Here is a 21561-nt window from a genome sequence, read left to right as displayed (position 1 = left end):
GGTTTCTAGAGAGTAAAAATGTTTTTTATGCTTAAACAAGATAATGCAAAATTTGTTTGCTTTCAGTGGTATTCAGTTAGGCAAAACTTTGTAGGTTATTTAATTTGGGGCTTTTATTGGCATATATAAAGTCTCAGGAATAGGCAGTGGAAATAACAGCAGCAGCTATGCTGTCTAAAGACCATTAATGTAAGCAGATCCTGAAGTAACTGTGATAATTATGGTAAGAAATGCAAACAGTTGCTTATGGTAGTTAATTGAGGCAAATTCCTGTAGTTTAAGGCAAATGTAGAGACTAGATGGCCTGCCTGTTAGGTAAAGATTGCTTTAGCCTATAAATTATACTATTGAAATTCTTTGATTTTAGTCCCAAAGGATACATTTTGGTGCTAACGGAAATCTACACAAATAAAAACAAACAGGAGTACTTAGGTTTAACCAATGTTTTGTTTTGCTAAAATAGAATGTACCTAGTTGTTTGCAAACTTTCTATTATTTAACGAGAAGTTCTCCAACTCTGAGAGTAGATTCTGGCCAAAATCCTTGTGTAAACAACTACCTCCTGTTTCTGCTGCCATCTCTCTCATCCTTTAAGGTGGCTGACCCAGGTGCTTCTCCCAGAGCAACCAAGCCCTTAGGCAATTTCATCCTAGCCAGGCTGCCGTGTTTCAAATGGTCATGTCTTTTAAACACATTCCCTCTATAGCCATCAAAAATAATAATAGCAAAATACCTTTAAACTGAGATAACTGCATGCTTATTGCTGAAGCCAGGTATTTTTATCAGAGCCTCGAGGCATCCATAGCAGTGATAATGTCAGTGCCACAGACCTGCAAATTCCACAGCAAATGTAGTTAGTTGCTGACAGCTAGCTGACAGTTTATTAGGAAGAATTCAATACTTCTAAGATGGCCCTTGTTGTGATTGATGAAATTAAGGGATTTCTTATCTTCAGACTTCCTTTCCATTCCAGCTTTAAAATAATCACAGAGTTGCAACACTGGTATAAGATAAAAGTTATTTTGGTTCAGAATTTTCTAAAGCAAATTTTCAAAAATACTTTTTCCCTCATAGTTCTACTTTCTCCTAATTATTTTTGTTCTAAAGTCATTATCTTTGTTTTGCATTTGTACTTATGAACATGAATGTGCACATCCAGACACCTACCTTTTATTGTAAGCACTCTTGGGAATTAGGTAGGATTTTGTATAAAGGATTACTCCAGTGTTTTAAGGGAATAATTGGGTATTTATGTCAAAACTGTGACACACAGATATGAGATCTTATTTTGGAGTATACTAAGTCTATTCTCAAAAGTTTTTGTAATCAAATGTTCTTTATGAAACTAAGAGGATGGCTTAGATGATATTTCAAGGTCAATTCTAGCCCAACTGTCCTCTATTTTAAGCTTGACAATATACCATGAAAATCCCTTGTTCCGGTCCATCTAGTAGATAAGGCCAATATTTTGCTGTTGAGCAGTGCACCAAGTGGAAATAGCTCTATGTTGTAACAATGATAACAGAGAGAAAGACAAACACAAAAGAAGGAAGGGCAATATTGGGAAGTGTGGGGAAAGGTGAGGAGAGGAAGGGAGAACCACCTTACTGAAGCAGGAGAATGACCTGACATGTGCTTATCCAGCGATGCCCCATTGGGCACTTCTCAGATAAATGGCCAGTATCTCTGCAGCTTCCGGCATTTCTTTTCCTCATGTATTTGTCCTTTCCACAGATATTAACTCAAGTGTATGATGTACGAAATACAAATGCTAGATATTCTGTGATGAGGATGGGGTCGGGGTGAACAGGGAGTGGGATACAAAACTAAATGGATCATTCTTTCAAGTTGTTCAGAGAAGAAATGTTTATCTTGAAACCTCTACTTATCACTATAGCCAAATAAAATAGATGGATTATTCTACCCTCCTCTTCCCAAAATAGATGCAGTCAATTTGCAATTATTCTCATAATTTCATTTGTCTCTTCTTTGATGTCTTGGATTCTCAAATCCCATCTTCCAGCTTATCTTTAGAATATTCTTTCTGATACTGCTTCAAACTTCCCTCAACATTCTGAAACTGTCATTTCAAAACACCTGCTGAGGGTTTTTTGAGCAAGTGCTGTGACTATATTGGTTATTATTAGACCTTGGCTTGATTTGATTTGACTTGACTCACTGATATCATAGGTGGACTACAGTCCATGAAACTTGACTGTAGGTGTGACTTCATATTATATGGGTAACCTATACAACAGGGTTAGTTTTGTCATCTGTCACACTCCTGTTGCATTTTTAACAGTAATAATGTAATTTAGAAATTTCCCTAATAGATAGTTTCTTTTACTTAGGACAGAAAACTTACTCTAAGAATACACAGTCCTGTCCTTCATTTGTGTATTGATCAATGGCATTGACTATAAGGAGGCTTTGATAAATAATGAAGCTCACTGTCTGAAATCTCTAAGGTCTGAGACCACCAAATAAAGTATTACCAAGAGTCTCTAGTCAAGGAAATGCCTATGTACAAGCATGAGCTCTTGGAAAATGGACACTTTTAAAAAAATACATAAAGACTATGAATAGTATTTAAATGAGTCAGCCCTCTGACCACTTTGCTGTGCTCTGATTGCCAAGTTAGAGAGTTTTCTTGCCATTCATTATTTTTTCTCTTAAAGTTCCTAAGGATCCAGTGTTGTTAACCCACATTTAAACACCCTGAGTCTTCTTTAATATTGATGAAAACATTTTCCTGCATTTACTAGTTACGCCAAGATTAACTGCTCCCACTCGTATTTTAATAAAATCTAAGTTGAACATCCAGTAGGACTAGTTAATTTGTGTTTTGTACAGTTTGATTCTAAACAGATGATCCCCAAATCAGCCATTGACATTTATTCCATCTTTACATAAAATTCAATAGTAGACACTAAGGGAAGAAGTTACAAAATAAATAGAGATGCAGCCTCACAGTTGAAGTGACAGAGCACACATAGTATGCACATACTCATTCACATAGCCTTACTCACTCATGTAGCCTTAAAAATCTTAGGCCCTATCCTCACATGCCAATCACTTTGAAAGGAAACCAGAAAGTGGTTAATTTGGAAACACTAAATTGGTTGATTGGAGAAAAAAGGAACTTATGTTGGTCATTGGGATCCCATTAGTTCATAATTAAATGAATTTAAATCTAGTTATTCAATGTTATAGGGGGAAAGGACCTAGCAGATCATCTAGTCCCCTGGCTTTCAGTTGACAAGAGAAGAATCGGAGAGTCAGAAGGGGGTGGCCAGATTTAGAAAATAAAAAGAAAAGTGAAAAAAATTCCAGGACTCATGGGATGTACTTATACACAAAAAGATTATTCATTGTTTATCTATGATTCAACTTTAACTGGGAGTCCAGTATTTTACCTGGCAACCCTCACCCATTGACCTTTTTCTTTCATGTAAGTGTGCCTAGAAATTGCCTTAAGATAACCTATGATGGAATATTAAAATAATTAAATATAAAGATAGTACACATAGAAAAGGCAAGTGCTCAGAGGATGCAGAGTAGTACTGCCCTTGTACAGTTAAACTGGATGGGGGAAGACATCCATCTGCCTAGTATTTCAATGCCCGAGTCATCCAGGGACCAAAATGATCTCAACAAAATGTCTTTGCTTTATTTTCATATGACTTAATTTCTATATTCTTTTCTAATTCTGCAGGCTCCTAATTCTGGAAAACTTTGAAGATGCCCTCTTAAATGTGTCAGCAAACAGTCCTTATATTCCTTACTTGGCATGTGTGAGAAATGTGACTGACAGTTTGGCCAGGGGTTCACCAGGTAATACTGTTCTTAGCAGTCAAAATGCTGCTCATGGTTTCTACCTCTGTTCTAAAGTAGTGAGTTTTTGAGGCATTTGCTTACACAGGAAAGAAAATTTGTAAAATCTTAGTTTCCATATGCATCGGTTTCAGTCTGGTGATTTGTTATACAAAGGGAATGTGTAGTCATATTATCATATTATTCTGTTGCTGCTGCTAGCACTAGCTGGCCACCTGGACAAATTTTAGTATATAATGGCCATATAATGGATAATATGATAATGGCCACTGGGACAAATTTTCCAAGTGTCCAGAGTCATTCGAGGTTCAAATGACCCTTCATGACATTTTTATGCTCTTAATAATCTTAGTTGTTAAAAAATGTTAAGGAATGATAACACAGAGTCCTAAAAGCAGGTGTAAATTACATAAACAAAGGCATTTTTGTGGCAGAGTATTTTTATTTTCTACCCTTACATACTTTATTTGCAATTTTCTGCCTACATGGGCAACCACAAAGATTATATTTAATCAAATGTTTCTCTTTTTTTCAGAGAAAAGACCTATTTTCTCACATTTTCTAGGACACATACGTTCTTTTTTCCTACACCAAAAATAGTTTTCTGAGAGTTAATGGCAAGCAAAATAGCACAACAAATGTTTAAGTCCGGTCTTTGTTTGCAAGGTATGAATTAGTCAAGGTTGGAAAGGCATATTTATATCACAGTGATTCTACAACCTATTCTCTCCAAGATACTTCAATTATATAGTATATCCAAAAGTCAGGAATAAAAGCATAGTCAGTTCACAAAGAGCCAAAACTATGTAGCACCTTTGCTAGAAGTATTTTTATCTCTAAGCAGAGAATATTTTTAAAATAATGAATTCTATTGTCCCCATGGTTCAAATAAAGGTTAAAATTTCACTCATCTTATATTAATATTGAAGTAGGCTATTATCTTAGGAAAAATTTAGTAATAAATCAGGATAGAGGTGTCTTTCAAATTGGTTTCCTAAATGACCTTGCAATTCGCATAAAGTAACTCTTCTCCCTTCCTTTACAGAAAATCTAAGACTCCTGCAGTCCACAATACGACTTAAAAAATCTTTTCTTCGAAATGGTTCCTATGAGGATTACATCCCTCCAGTTCCTAAAGTCCTAAAATCAAAAGTAAGCCATGAAAGAAGAAAAATAAACCTTAACACTTCCCATAATATTTGATAAGATACACTTTTACTTTAAGTTTTAAATCTGATCTTTGTAAATAATGATCCTATTTTAACTCTAGATTTATAATGGCCCTTCTTAGGACTCTAGAAAAATGGTGACAAAAGAGTTTATAGCTGGATGCAGTGGCTCATGCCTGTAATTCCAGCTACTCAGGAGCCTGAGGTGGGAAGAATCACTTAAGACCAGGCGTTTGAGGCTGCAATCAGCTGTTGTCACCACTGCACTCCAGCCTAAGTGACAGTGTGAGACCCTGTCTATAAAAAAAATAATAAATTTTAAAAAAAGTTCTTAAAGAGTTTGACATTATATAATGGTGTTTTGTTTTTAATCCGTGGAGATCTCTGCATGAAATGACCCCAAAGAGCCTAATTACAGTATGTGCATTCATAAGGGAATGGCTAATAACAGTTATCATATTAAACTTCATAATTTGAAAGAGATTTGAAAAAGGATTCATAATATGACTTCTAATTTGAGATGTCCTAAGTTTTAAAATCTGTAAAAGTAGATTTTGAAAGCTGATGGTTTAGATTTCACAGCATACAAAAATCTCAAAATGTGGTTCACCCTACTTTTATTGTTGTCATCAGAAACTAAAATGAGTAAGTCATATTAAAATGTATGATACTAGAGAATGTGGGAAAAGGCAACCAAAAAATTGATAACTCTAACGTGGGAATCACTTTATGCTTATTTGTCTATTATTCTTCATCTCATGCATATAGTATACAGGTTATCATGAAATTTAGTTTATTTTTTAAATAACCCTATTAAAATTTGAAAGCTGTTTTCCTAGAAAGAATAGCTATTTAATTCGATTTACGTAGTCAGGAATAAAGTGAAATTAGAACTGGTTTGTTCAAGGAAAGCAAGATGACTTATATAGTGAACATGGTATAATTAAGCAGGCATGCAGAACATTATGTCCATGTATATTACAAATAAATGTGCTAGTTACCATTACCTACATTTTAGCCCTAGTCTTCCACATGCATCAAAATTTCTAATATACTTAATTTGCATTATCTTAATTTGTTTGTGCAAATGAGAAGGAAGTTGTACATTCATCTGGAAAATTCCTACTCACCCCTCAAGGACAAGTTTAAACATCACTTCTTCTATATTAGAGTATCACCTTTCTTGTTATTTTTCTGCCAGGATAATGACTTTTTCTTCTGTGCTCCTATAATATTTATTCATTCACTTTTTAATCAATTATATGTACTCCCACAATACTAATCTATTTATTTGTAAGACATACCCTCTAACCCCAAAGTACTTATAGTCAATCCAGTGGAGGAGATGGAAAAGCAGACCGACAATTGTAATACAGTGAGATAAGGGCTGTGATAGATGGATAGAGGTTTCTGTGCATGGAGGAGGGATATCTAACATGGATGGTAAGGGACAGAGGTGGAGAGAAGAAATTCTGTAGAGAAAATAATGCTTTCTCTGAGTTTGGAAGGCTGTGTAGAATTAGGTTAGTTGTGCATTCTAGACACAGAGTCCTGAGTTTAAGAAGATAGAGGTGTGAAGTTGAAAGACAGGTATAGGGTATCTGCAGTCATGTGTTCAGCTGGAACAGAAGATGCCCATGTGATAGGCAGAAAAGAGGGCTGCAGGGTGAGGGTGAGCCTAGATCCTGACTTTCTTGTCAAGGAGTTTGCATTTGATCATGAAAGTTGTATATTTGAAGAAGGTGAAATTTGCATTTTAGAAAGGGACATCTCTAATGGGATGACATCTCCAATGGCAGTGAGATTTCTGGCATTTGGAACTCATTACTTGTCATTATAATTTGTTGCACGTCAGGTCTGTTTTCCTCACTAGAGTTTAAGCTGATGAAATTATGCTTTCAACACCCCTAAAGCCCCACATAATAGGAGCTTAAGGCTTGATTCATGCATGTATGAAAAAGTGAGGGTGTTAAAGTAGAGTACTGACAATGTAGTCATGTTCCCTGGGCAATTACTCACTGTAGTTCTTGACTTAGAAAGTCACCAGGAAGCACATAATATACACTAGGGGAATGGAAACACCACCGTCTCAACCATTTATACTAACGGGATGGGACTGGGGCTAAAAATAATAGAAAACATCATCCCCAATCTGAATATAATGCTCTCCTCGAGGGTTACATTATGGAAAAAGTTATAGAAGCCACAGACGTGGAAATAAACTACATTCTTTTCCTTGGAGTAGAAAATCTATTGTCATTTATAACAAGCATGGCTGTTATTTGACATTGACAGGACCCATTCAGTCCTAGACCACAAGCTCCATGAGGAATATTGCCAGGTCTCTTCCTTTACCATTGCATCTGCAGCACCTGGCATAGAGTATGACACATGGGAAACATTCAGTACCTATCACTGAAAGAATGAAGACAAACTCCTAGAGTTTCACAGTTACTGATGCTCTTACTCCCCTGCTTTGTTCACTCTGATAATTAGTATCATGATTGTGACCATCAGTGAGGCCACACCCAATCTAATGCTTTATTCATGATATTCCTAAGATGGGGGTGAATGCTGTCATTCATTGGTGACTTTTCCTAGCTTTTTCTCCTTGTCTATTCTGCTCCTCTTGAACTTTTGTGTTTTCTCCTCCCTTCATTGTTTTATCTTTTTTTCTTTCCAGTTGCTTTGTTGGGAAGAATAACTTCCTGATTAGGGAGCTATGCATAAAGTGGCTGTTCCCGTATTGGGCAGAAATACAAATAACACAATATTTTTTATGTAAAACCTGTAAAATTTTAAATAGACTCATTTTTCTCTCTATTTACCCACCAAGAGCCCAGGAATATTGCTGTTTTATCATTTTATGCACATGCTATTGTGAGGTCAATACCATCATATCACTTACGATTCTGATTCAGATACATTTGAAAAGCATCAGGCAGTGGAGAATTCAGTCACAGCTGGAAATGGCGTTAGTCATCTGTTGTTCTATTTTAAGCCTGAACTTTTACTCGTGATAAAAGAGAGAAGGGCTCTACATGAAGCTTTGGCCAATCTGCAATCTGAAATTGACACATGTTTTTGAAGAAAGAATTCTAATTCACTGAATTTATGTTGATTATTAATGACCTGTGAAGCTTCTAGAACTTTAATGCCTGTATTGTTCTCAGAATAAAGTAGTAAGTAATGACAAAGACGAAAAGACAGTACTGTTTCTCCTTGGTGGATATGCTTCTCAATGCATTCCACATTATTGGCCCTGAATTATATTTTTATTTCAGAGAACCAAGTCTATTAGCCACAGTGTGGCTAGATTTCCAATTTCCTCTTCTGTAACTTTTATCTCACTAAGCCATGACTATACTATATGGACTTTTGCTGGTTTCCCACATATGTACACCAAACTTACAATTAAAAAACACATTTCAGTCTCTACTGGGTAAAAGCCATTCAAATGTACAACACCCTCAAAGCTCAATTTAAACAAATATATTAGCCCAACAGAATTTATCTTTTTATTTAATAAATTACCAAAAACAAGTCACTGGAGAATGTAGTATAGAAGCTTCACTCCATTTATTACAGGTTTAATCATATCTAGTAATTGGAAAATCAAAAGAAAGACTAGAGTGGCAAATGCAGTTATAGGTGGTACAGTGATTGGGTCTATTCCAGAATGGAAAATTTCTCATAGCGATAGCACTAGTAAGTAGAATTTTTGTACATATAAACCCATTTTTGAATAGTTCGAACTTAGAGGTCAATTATAATATTAAGTACAATGGAAAATAGACCAATGATATTTACTATCTAAGACCAACATTTAATTGCTATAACCTACGTGTAGTTATAAACTGCTCATTACTGCTCATTGTGCCTTTCTTATTTGATAATATAGAAATAAATATTCCCAAACGTTTGCCGGTACCATAAAATACTTCATTTCGGTCAAACTGTAACTTCTGATTGGAAACTGAGCTGCAATGAATGACACATATATTTGCTTCTTAGGATTTTGTTCCAATTTATTTCCCTACTTAAAAGAAACAGCTCTAGGGTAGCTTCCAAGCACAAAAGAATTTGCTTTCCCAGAGGCATACATTATTTTTTCCCCAGGTTGTAGGGCATGGAATATATCCTCAGAACACATAGAACATAGTGAACTGATAGTAAGAGGAATATCATTGACAGGATAGGAAATAATTTGATTTTCATTTTCCTTTTTTTCCTCTGAGTGTGGGATTTTTAAGCCCTTTTAAAGACAAAAGCACCCAGTATCCTACAATACCTAAGAGGGAAGAAGATACGGTCGATAGCGGTGCAGAGTCTTCCAAAAAATCAGGCGTCTTCTTGTTCTTAGTTTAAATACAATCTTATTAGAATGAATGTGATCTTCATGCTGCAGTTCAAGAAAGACTTTTAAAATTTTTTGTTAACCTTTAAAAATTGTTGACTGGCCACAGTGGCTCACATCTGTAATTCCAGCACTCAGGGAGGCTGAGGCCAGCAGATGGCTTCAGCATGGGAGACAGAATAGCCAGGGCAATGTGGTGGAACCCCATTTCTACCAAAAATTAGCCAGGAGTGCAGGTATATGCCTATAGTCCCAGCTACTTACTTGAGAGGCCAAGGTGAGAGGATCACCTGAGCACGGAGGTTGAGGTTGCAGGGAGCCGTGATCATGCCAATGTACTCCATTGTTTCCACAAAAAAAAAATACAAGAAATTAGCCAGGAGTGCAGGTATATGCCTGTAGTCTTAGCTACTTATTTGAGAGGCTAAGGTGGGAGGATCACCTGAGCCTGGAGGTCAAGGTTGCAGTGAGCTGTGATCGTGCCAGTGTACTCCAGCCTGGGTGACAGAGTGAGACCGTGTCTCAAAAAATAAAAATAAAAATAAGAATTGTGGTAAAATAAACATAACATTTACTATCTTAACCATTTTTAACTATACAGTGCAGTTGTGTTAAGTACATTCACATTGTTGTGCAATTAATCTCCAGAACTCATTTCATTTTGTAAACTGAAACTCCATATTCACTAAACAACTTTTCATCCTCTACTTCCCCAGCCCTTAACAGCCCACATTTTGCTTCTACCCTTGTGTATTTGACTACTCTAGGTACTTTGTCATACAAGTGGAATCATACATTATTAGACCATTCACCTTTCATTTCTTGAGATTGGCTTATTTTACTTAGCATAGTATACTCAAGGTTCATTCATGCTGCAGTCTGTGTCAGAATTTGTTTCCTTTTTAAGGTTTAATAATATACCACTGTGTGTGTGTGTGTGTGTGTGTGTGTGTGTACATTACCACCAACAGTGCACAAGGGTTATAATTTCTCCACATCTTCTCTAACACTTGTTATTTTCTGTTTTTTTTTTTTAATAGTAGCCATCTTAATGGGTGTGACAAAGAAATGCTTTTTAGAAGTTCCAAAACAAACCTGCTTTTTATCTGCCCTTACATATGATTTAAAATATAAGTCAAAATATAAAATTAGTCAAAGTATTTGTGAGTGAAGCTGGATAAAACTAAACTACATTTTTTTAAACCTGTGACTCCACAGAGAAAGACAGTTCTTATAGGCCCAAAAGTTTTATCAAGTTCTTACAGGAATAATAAACTCAAATGACAGAGAGTAGTACTTCATAATAAAACTAACGCCAAATGCCAACTAACCAAATACATATGCAGAATGTTTTTCTTAAAGGAAATCGATTGTGGTTACTTATTATCCACTACTATATATGTAGAAAAGTGTAACTAATCTATTTCCCACTCTTTTCCCTTTCTGGAAAGCTGTCTCAACTTCGAAACTTGACCGAACTTCTTTGTGAATCTGAAACTTTCAGTTTGATAGAGAAGTCATGCCAGCTCTCTGATATGAGCTTTGGGAGCCTGTGTGAAGACAGTGAGTTTGATCTGCAACTCCTCGAAGCAGCAGAGCTGGGCACCGAAATAGCAGCCAGCTTACTGTACCATGACAATCTCATATCTGAAAAAGTGAGAGATTTGCTGACTGGGGATCCAAGCAAAATTAATTTAAATATGGATCAGTAAGTTTTTCCATTGTCTTATTCAGTGGTGAAATCTCTTTCAAAATATTGATATACCTAGTTGAATTTCTTCTTTTCTGTTTTGTTTCAGGTTTCTAGAACAGGCACTGCAAATGAATTACATGGAAAATATCACTCAGTTAATACCGATCGTAGAAGTCATGCTGCATGTCAATAACAGTGAAGATGCTTCTGAAAAGCCAGGTGTTTCCCCATCCACATTTTAAATCTTGTCTTATTAGAATGCGTGTGATTCTTACGCTGCAGTTTAAGAAAGGTTTTTTTTGAAGTTCCCAACCAAACTCGCTTTGCTATCTGCCCTTACACATAAGAAACCTGAAGCATTCAAATGTGGTTACTTGTCTAAAGTAAACACACAGAAAGCTAGCAGAGAATGAAACAGGGAAATTTGATTTCACAGCAAAAAGATCTTCAAAAGTTTAACTAGTTAGACCATTCACCTTTTGTTTCTCTGATATATTAACGTGCATCCGATAGTCAGCTGCAAGGGCAATGATGAAATTTACTTTCTTCTGTGAAAATAATCTGATGGAAAAAAACCAAAAGGATGTACTGCTGTCTACAGAAATCTCAATTCAGAACTTTCTATTAGTATTCCAAACATGATGTATCATGCAATATGTTTCTTCTTTGCATAATTCCTCAATACTGAAAGGAAAGGCATTCAGAATTTTGGACAATGGGCAGCCACAAAATTGGAATGGCACTAGGTTCAAAAAGGTATATTTGCATGAAGGATTCTTTTTTTTTTTTTTTTTTTGAGATGGAGTCTCACTCTGTCACCCAGGCTGGGGAGCAGTGGCCAGATCTCAGCTCACTGCAAGCTCCGCCTCCCGGGTTCACGCCATTCTCCTGCCTCAGCCTCCCAAGTAGCTGGGACTACAGGCGCCCACCAACTCACCCGGCTAGGTTTTTTTTTTGTATTTTTTTAGTAGAGATGGGGTTTCACCGTGTTCGCCAGGATGGTCTCGATCTCCTGACCTCGTGATCCGCCCGTCTCGGCCTCCCAAAGTGCTGGGATTACAGGCTTGAGCCACCGCGCCCGGCCTGCATGAAGGATTCTTAAAAGAAATGGAAAGGCATTTGCAGGATGATTATTACAATCTGCTAAAAGCAAAATATTGTTTATTGTGCCATAAATGACCCAGAAATGAAAGAATTATAATCACTCCCCTAAAAGAGTTTGAAGTTAAACACATTCTATTTAAAAGTGAGATAATGATTGTAAAAACCCTTTATAATTGTAGTGTGACTGTAGTTAAAGAAAAATGCTCTGTGGCATTATGTGTGGATTTATCAGACTTTGTCCAAATTGACAATATTACGTGATCCCAGAATAAAAAACATATTGAACCTGTGTGATATTTTAAATCAAATGGAGAGATATTTACTTAGTGCATTATGTGATCAAAATCTGTGAGGAAAGCATATTTTCCTTAAATCAACCTTGAGTTGTAGATACCTAAGGAAAATTTATAACGCAGAGCAATCTGTTACCTTGGGTTTATGATATCATAATAAGAACAAATCTAAATCAGATAGAAATAGATCCTAAATATGCAAAGTCTGCAAAAACTGGGAGACATCTGCCCCTGAGAAGGCATGTATGTTTTAGTCTAGAAGGTCTCTCTGTGTTAGTCATACTAAAAAGAGTGACCTGACAAACCAACATGTGTTTTCTTTTTACATTTTTCTTCTTGCAGGTCAGTTAATAGAAATGTTTAAAAATGTCGAAGAGCTGAAAGAAGATCTAAGGAGAGCAACAGGAATGTCCAACAGGAGTATTGACAAGTTGCTGGCCATTCCCATCCCCGATAACAGAGCTGAGGTGAGGTGTCATGTGTTTGTACTTACATGCAGTTCTTAGAAATTTAAATAGCATTTAGCATTTGTTGAGTGCTTACCAGTTAAACACTGAGAAGCTGCATGCTAAGCTGGGGAATTTTCTATGTAAGTGATAAACCTGGAGGCCTAATTCTTTTTTTTTCTTCATACATTAAGTTCTAGGGTACATGTGCACAACGTGCAGGTTTGTTGCATATGTATACATGTGCCATGTTGGTGTGCTGCACCCATTAACTCGTCATTTACATTAGGTATATCTCCTAATACTATCCCTCCCCCATCCCCTGACCCCACGACAGGCCCAGGTGTGTGACGTTCCCCTTCCTGTGTCCAGGTGTTCTCATTGTTCAATACTCACCTATGAGTGAGAACATGCAGTGTTTGGTTTTTTGCCCTTGCAATAGTTTGCTGAGAATGATGGTTTCCAGCTTCATCCATGTCCCTACAAAGGACACGAACTCATCCTTTTTTATGGCTATATAGTATTCCATGGTATATATGTGCCACATTTTCTTAATCCAGTCTATCTGCATTAAGATATTTGGGTTGGTTCCAAGTCTTTGCTATTGTGAATAGTGCCACAATAAACATACGTGTGCATGTGTCTTTATAGCAGCATATAGCAGCATAATTTATAATTCTTTGGGTATATATCCAGTAATGGGATGGCTGGGTCAAATGGTATTTGTAGTTCTAGATCCTTGAGGAATTGCCACACTGTCTTCCACAATGGTTGAACTAGTTTACAGTCCCATCAACAGTATAAAAGTGTTCCTATTTCTCCACATCCTCTCCAGCACCTGTTATTTCCTGACTTTTTAATGATCACCATTCTAACTGGTGTGAGATGGTATCTCATTGTGGTTTTGATTTGCATTTCTCTGATGGCGAGTGATGATGAGCATTTTTTCATGTGTCTGTTGGCTGCATAAATGTCTACTTTTGAGAAGTGTCTGTTCATATCGTTCACCCACTTTTTGATGGGGTTGTCTGTTTTTTTTCTTGTAAATTTGTTTAAGTTCTTTGTAGATTCTGGATATTAGCCCTTTGTCAGATGAGTAGATTGTAAAAATTTTCTCCCATTCTGTAGGTTGCCTGTTCACTCTCATGGTAGTTTCTTTTGCTGTGCAGAAGCTCTTTAGTTTAATTAGATCCCATTTGTCAATTTTGGCTTTTGTTGCCGTTGCTTTTGGTGTTTTAGATATGAAGTCCTTGCCCATGCCTATGTCCTAAACGGTATTGCCTAGGTTTTCTTCTAGGGTTTTTATGGTTTTAGGTCTAACAGTTAAGTCTCTAGTCCATCTTGAATTAATTTTTGTATAAGGTGTAAGGAAGGGATCCAGTTTCAGCTTTCTACATGTGGCTAGCCAGTTTTCCCAGCACCATTTATTAAATAGGGAATCCTTTCCCCATTTCTTGTTTTTCTCAGTTTTGTCAAAGATCAGATGGTTGTAGATGTGTGGTATTATTTCTGAGGGCTCTGTTCTGTTCCATTGGTCTATATCTCTGTTTTGGTACCAGTACCATGCTGTTTTGGTTACCGTAGCCTTGTAGTATAGTTTAAGTCAGGTAGCGTGATGCTGGAGGCCTAATTCTTAAGATAGAAGAAAAATTCTGAAGCAAGAATATTATCACTATGTGTCCCTTTTTTCTTTATTTTTCCTTCTCCTTTCCCATGTCCCCTTTGTTCTTTCCTTTTCCTTACCCCCAGATGGCTTCCTTAATCAATGGATGCCATCACTAAAGAATTATATTCACTGTTGCAATCACATTGTCTGAGGTGAATTTGTACCTACTCAAATGCTATCAAAGTCAAACTTCAGTAACCTAATTGGGGAAAAATATGTGGAGAGTACTTACTATTGCTTGTAACTAAAATAAAAAGGATACTCATTTTTACTTTTTAAAAGTCCCACAGCAAGACATAGCATATACAATAGATGTGGTCAAGGGAACTAAGGCTAAGTTTGTGGTTGTAGTAAACATTTTTTTGATGTGAAAATGAATAATGTCATTTCTTCATATTTCGGTAATAGGGTTTTCCCCTCAAAATGTCTTATCTTTTATTCTTTTTCCAAGTCAATCGTCCGGAAGTGTCATGGAAATTTTTCAAAAGAGCTGAAGAGCTTAAGGCCTCATCCATTCAAACCTTACGTGTGACAGAGTGTGTCATTTCTAAGCACAGCCCAGTTATTTTCCAATATTGGATAAAGTTTCTAAAAAGCCTTTAAGGTTCCTCTTAAAAAATGTTGCAGCTATCTCTTGTCATTTTAATTGGTTCCCCCATACAAAAATTAAAACAGCTTTGCCTTTACTGTACTAGTAAATAATATTCATTGATCTTTTCCCTTTAATCTTACCTTTTGATTATTTGATCCTAAGATATAATTTCAGCAATCACGTTTTTGGCTTCCATAGAGCAGGTTCATTTTAGTAAATAAAACATGTAAATGGAGAGTGTACATTCTTCTTACTTTCAAGAGGAAAGAGTGAAAAGTTCCTGTGGCCTTGAATGTTATACGCTTTTCTCTTTTTTTCAACTTGGTGGCAATGAAGATGACATCTTATTTTGTGCAGTCATACCTCACTATCTACAGGAGCATTACTGTTCAAGATGGGTGATTCACATGATTATATGGTCTGGAGCTCTTTTTCTTTGCTTTACATCTCTGGACCCACAAAGTGTATTGCCTAAGATTATAACTTTGAATGATTACAAAAATTAAATGCAATTTGAATTTATTAAGAGTAAGATTTTATAGGGAGCAAAATCTTAAACTAATGTTTTCCCCAGACTTACTCCAAATCACTTACCTTTCTTGGTACCATCATTCACCCAGCTGTTCAGGCAAGAAATCTGGTAGTCATCCTGAATGTCTCCCTGTCTCTTTTTTCCCATCTTCTTTCTTTTATTTTTGAGGCAGAGTCTCACCCTGTCTCCCAGGCTGGAGTGCAATGACGCAATCTTAGCTCATTGCAACCTCCACCTCCAGGATTCAAGCGATTCTCCTGCCTCAGCCTCCTGAGTAGCTGGGATTACAGGTGCCCGCCACCACGCCCGGCTAATTTATTCTATCTTTAGTAGAGATGGGGTTTCACCATGTTGGCCATGCTGGTCTCGAATTCCTGAACTCGTGATCCACCCACCTCAGCTTCCCAAAGTGCTGGGATTACAGGTGTGAGCCACCGCGCCTGGCCTCCCATCTTATTTCTTAAGTGAACCATTAATTATCTATTGTTTTATTAATAGTAATTATTGCTTTAGATTAAAAGTTGTTTGATCCGCCGGGTGCGGTGGCTCAAGCCTGTAATCCCAGCACTTTGGGAGGCCGAGACGGGCGGATCACGAGGTCAGGAGATCGAGACCATCCTGGTGAACACGGTGAAACCCCGTCTCTACTAAAGAAATACAAAAAAAAAAAAAAAACTAGCCGGGCGAGGTGGCGGGCGCCTGTAGTCCCAGCTACTCTGGAGGCTGAGGCCGGAGGATGGCGTGAACCCGGGAGGCGGAGCTTGCAGTGAGCTGAGATCCGGCCACTGCACTCCAGCCTGGGCTACAGAGCGAGACTCCGTCTCAAAAAAAAAAAAAAAAAAAAGTTGTTTGATCCTTGAGGACTTTTTGTTATAGTTTAAAATTTAGAGTATACAAAAACCTCATAAAATGAACAGTTGACTCTCGAATGATTCACAGCTGAAATATTTTTCTTCCTCCACTTGCAGATTATTTCTCAGGTGTTCTGGCTGCATTCCTGTGATACTAATATTACCAATCTCAAACTGGAAGATGCATTGAAGGAATTTTGCAACCTGTCTCTTTCAGAGAGATCCTGGCAGTCTTACCTCATCGGACTCACTCTTCTGCACTACTTAAATGTTTACAACTTCACATACAAGGCAAGTTGCTATTGGTTAAATATGTTTATATTCATGGTTTATATAAAATTATTTAATTACGCATGTATGTTCTCTGATAGTATGAAGGATGAGATCTATTTTTTCAGCTTTTGGAATTACTGCATTATTTTAAAGCTAAATGCAATCTTAGAGATCATTTATTGCAATTCTGCAGGTTTTATAGATGTGGAAACTAATATTATTACCTTACTAATTCTCAGTTTGTGTATCAGAGACCAATAATTAAATTTAATACATACTGTTACTGTGAAATACAAATGTTGTATTTCAAAAATGTAAAATGCAAATGTTGCAATTATTTTTTTTTTTAACAATGAACAGACATTAAGTTGGTAGGGTTAAAAAAGATTAGTAAAAAGTGTTTTCTTGATTAAAAATGGCATTCTAAAAAAATTTCATGTTTCCTTTATCAACTTAGATAGAGGCTACCATTATATACCCTGAAGGAAAAACAAATGGTCATTATTAGAGCTTAGTAAAATCAGCATTGACTTCATCTTGCAATATGCAGATGCTCTATGAGTACTTATTTACTAAATAACTGAAAGAAAAATATAAACATAGGAAAATTAAGCACCTATGTTCACCCAAATTTAACCTGGGTCAAAAATATTTACAAGTTTTTAAAAACACTGAAGAATTGTCCTTCTCTGTAGTAAACACAACCGAATGGAAATAGCTGACATATTTTTGAGACATAGCCAAAGGGATAAAAAATATTTTGGACTAGTTATAAGTAATCCTGTTCAGAGTTACTATCGTCTCACACCTATATTTCTGCAGTGGTCTCCTAACCATATCCCTTGCTTCCACACCTACCCTCTACCCCCATCCCTACCACCTTGCAAGCAGCCTGAGTGATCCTTTTAAAACTTAAAGTCTCATTATATCGCCCTTCTGCTCAAAACTTTCCAGTGGATCTCCATTTGATTCAAGTAAACCCCCAAATTTTACAAGGGTCTCATGAACTGCACTATGATTCCTCATCACTAAAATCTCATTTCCTACTTGGCTACTTTCTGGACCCTGGCTCCAGGGTTGCTGTGTGGCACAACTCCAGAGACAACCCTTCACATGATTTGCAAGGCTATTTTTTTTTTTTTTTTTTTGCCTTTGCTTAACATGGACGTTCTCAGTAAGGTCTACCCTGACCACCCTATTTAAAATGCAACCAATGCTACCTACAGTGCTCTCAAGTCCCCTTTTCCTATTCTGGTTTCTGTTTTACTTCCAGCCAACTATATCTTTTATTACATTTTCATTTTTAAACTTTTTTTTTTTTGAGACGGAGTCTCTCTGTCACCCAGACTGGAGTGCAGTGGTGCCATCTTAGCTCACTGCAGCCTCTGCCTCCTGGGTTCAGGCGATTCTTGTGCCTCAGTCTCCTGAGTAGCTGGGATTACAGATGTGTGCTACCACACCCGGCTAATTTTTGCCTTTTTAGTAGGGACGGGATTGTACCATGTTGGCCAGTCTGGTCTTGATCTCCTGACCTCAAGTGATCCTCCCACCTTGGCCTCTCAAAGTGCTGGGATTACAGGCATGAGTCACCGTGCTCGGCCCATTTTTAAAATGTGTGTGCTGTCTTCCCCCACTAGTATGTTCGTTCCACAGGGGCCTGTTTGTTCACTGAAATATTTTAAATGCAAAGAACAGTGCCTGGCCCGTAGGGAAATGCAGCAAATACCCATTAACTCAACCAATGGTTTATTTTACGTAAACTATAACCTATAATACATATGACATCAAATTATTATTATTACTCCACCTAAAATTTTAACTCTAATTTTATAGTGCCTCCACAGAGCAGATATCCAACAAAATATTTGCTGTTGAGTCTAGCCATTAAACATGGGCATGCCAATTTATTTCACATTAGTGTGGGAAAGCCTAGAATTTTGGCAGAACTGCAGTAGAAAATAGAAACCAAGGTTGGTTCTAATTTTTAAAATATGTTTGGAATTAGGAGCTCTGCTACTGAGGTAACCATATCTTCATGACTGAGAGCTGTGCAGTGTGGGAGATATGGACACAAAGCTACTTCTCCAGCTGAATCTTGTGCTCATAATCTTGGTCTTTGACTTCCTTGGAAATATCAAGAGTTTTCTCTCCTCGTGGACCTCAGACAGCTTTGCCCCTCTGCCTATGCCCTTCCTCTTCTTGTTCTTTCAATGGTATGTTCTTTCTCATTCTTTGAGATTTTGCTTTGGAAGGTCTCCTTTGATTTCCTAGCTAAACACTCCCTACCTTCTCATATGCCCCAGCCTTTGGTTCATTGGCTTGTTTGATATCTGTTCCTCCTAATAGATCAAAGTTCCCTGAGTACCGAGATGGTGCCAGCTTGACCACCACTGCATAGCCATCACCTCACCCAGTGCTGGGAACACAGCAGGCACTCAATTCATGTTCCTGAATAAATGAAATAAGAGGATACAAAAATTACATTAAAATTTTAAAACATTTTCAATGTTTCTTCCTGTAGCACATAAGCATTATGGGATTAAAACAACTTAGCCTGATAAATCATATAAGCCTTTTGACAGTTTTATTTTAATTTTAGGTGCATATTTTATTATTTTTGAGCAACAGTATACATGAAGAAATATGTAATTGACATTTGCCTTTATGACTTATAAAATCATCTATTTTTGCAACTTTATTGAGGTATTATTTATATACCATAAAATCACTGATTTTAAGTGATTAACTCAATGATTTTTTTTTAGTAAATATACAGAATTGTGCAACTATTACCACAATCTACTTTTAGGACATTTCCATTACCTCCAAAAGAAACCTCATGTCTATTTGCAGTTACCTCTCATTTCAATCTCTAGCCCAGGCAACTTCTAATCTATTTTCTGTTTCTGTAGATTTGCCTTTTTAAAAAGATATTACATATAAATTGAATCATGAAATATGTGTCTTTTTGCCTGGATTCATTCACTTAATATAATTTGTTTTTAGTTTCATACATGTTGTGTATGTGTCAGTATTTCATTTCCTTTCATTGCCAAATAGTATTCCATCTTAAGAATATATACTTTGTCCACTCACCTGGATTGTTTTCCCTTTTTGGCTATCATAAATAATGCTGCTATAAACATTCACATACAAATCTTTGTGTGGACATGTTTTCACTTCTCTTAAATAAACGCCCAGGAATGGAATTGTCAGGTTGAGTGGTAAATTTACATTTAACTATTTAATAAACTTCAAAAATGTTTTCCAAAGTGGCTGTACCTTCTTACAACCTTACCAACAATGCATGAGCGTTCCATTTTTCCACATAAAGCAATTCTTTTTATTCTGTTTATGTTAGGTGTTTTTCCCGAGGAAAGATCAAAAGCCAGTAGAAAAGATGATGGAGCTCTTCATAAGACTAAGAGAGATTCTCAATCAGATGGCCTCTGGCACACATCCACTGCTAGACAAAATGAGATCCCTGAAGCAAATGCATCTGCCCAGAAGTGTTCCATTAACACAGGTAGAAAAGTCACCCAGTAATGTTCTTGTTGAAAAATGCCTTCTGTCATATTGAGTAGTTATAATACATTCAGCTTCAATCGTAGTACATTGAAAAAAAAACCACTTACAAGAAAACTCTTCTACCTAGCAAAAATTTTTGCCACTTTTATTAGTGAAGTTTATTGTTCTTCATTTACATTTGGGATACACGTATAAAAGGAATTATGGAAACTGTAAGGATACTCTAAGTATTATCAGGTTCTCTTTCTCTGTTGTTTCAAATAGCATCTAAAGCTTACATAGTGCCAATAAATCGTGGATTTTTGTCTCACAGGCGATGTACAGAAGCAACCGAATGAACACACCCCAAGGATCATTTAGCACCATCTCCCAAGCACTATGTTCCCAAGGAATTACCACTGAATATTTAACTGCCATGCTGCCCTCTTCCCAGAGGCCAAAAGGCAACCACACCAAGGATTTTTTGACTTATAAATTAAGTAAAGAGCAAATTGCTTCAAAATATGGAATTCCCATAAAAACCAGTGAGTATACTTTAAAATAAGCATGGCAATTGTTCTTTGACAATAAGAATATTGTCTATTCTGTCTTAGTTTTGTATGATAAATGAAGTATTAATTTTCCCCAAGAATAAAAATAGAAAATAATTATACAGCACTTACCACATGTCAAGAATGTTATATACATTAACTAATCTTAGTACAGGGAAATGAAGTACAAGGAGGGTAAGTAAAATGGCCAGTTTTGCTCAACTTGGAAGTGCCTGAGCTGTCATTTGAACCCAGGTACTCTGCTACAAAGACTGTCATCTTAACTACAATACTACACTTAGATTTTGTCAGTCAACATTGAACCTTCTAGACAATATAAAAACTTGCCTTAAATCTGTTAGGGTTGATATTTTTTTCCTAACTTTCTAGAAATAGAATTTTTATCACACATGGTAAAGTTGCATGACTGCAGCAGAACCATAAATGTTTAGTGGCACATCAAAACCATTTACTTGATCTATAAACTTGGAGATGCAAAATGTGATGAGTGAGCTCATTCAAATAATATATGAGTGTCTAGTATAGCAATTGGATTCATTTATTCATCTTTTTATTCATTCACCAAACATTTATTGAACAGCTCTTATGTATCTGGTACTACCCCAGTGGTTGGTTTTGTGTATTTTTTTTAAAAAGTAAATGTTGGTGAAATGGATCTGTTAGGCATTCTGA

General features: G+C 36.6%; 1 protein-coding gene across 1 annotated transcript in view; it reads left to right on the top strand.

Moving 5' to 3' along the window:
- The window catches only part of ABCA12 (ATP binding cassette subfamily A member 12), a 213383-nt gene that overhangs the window by 110486 nt on the left and 81336 nt on the right, over positions 1–21561 (top strand). The window contains exons 10-17 of the mRNA XM_005574203.5: positions 3716–3834; positions 4880–4986; positions 10812–11068; positions 11160–11272; positions 12793–12917; positions 16655–16828; positions 20172–20336; positions 20652–20862. Of these exons, the coding sequence (XP_005574260.3) occupies positions 3716–3834; positions 4880–4986; positions 10812–11068; positions 11160–11272; positions 12793–12917; positions 16655–16828; positions 20172–20336; positions 20652–20862 (1271 nt within the window). The remainder of the gene's footprint in view (positions 1–3715; positions 3835–4879; positions 4987–10811; positions 11069–11159; positions 11273–12792; positions 12918–16654; positions 16829–20171; positions 20337–20651; positions 20863–21561) is intronic.

The sequence above is a fragment of the Macaca fascicularis genome, chromosome 12 (assembly GCF_037993035.2).
Source record: "Macaca fascicularis isolate 582-1 chromosome 12, T2T-MFA8v1.1".
In the NCBI taxonomy this organism is placed as follows: domain Eukaryota; kingdom Metazoa; phylum Chordata; class Mammalia; order Primates; family Cercopithecidae; genus Macaca; species Macaca fascicularis.
The sequence above is the reverse complement of the archived record's forward strand: the minus strand, read 5'-3'. Positions and strand labels throughout refer to the sequence as shown.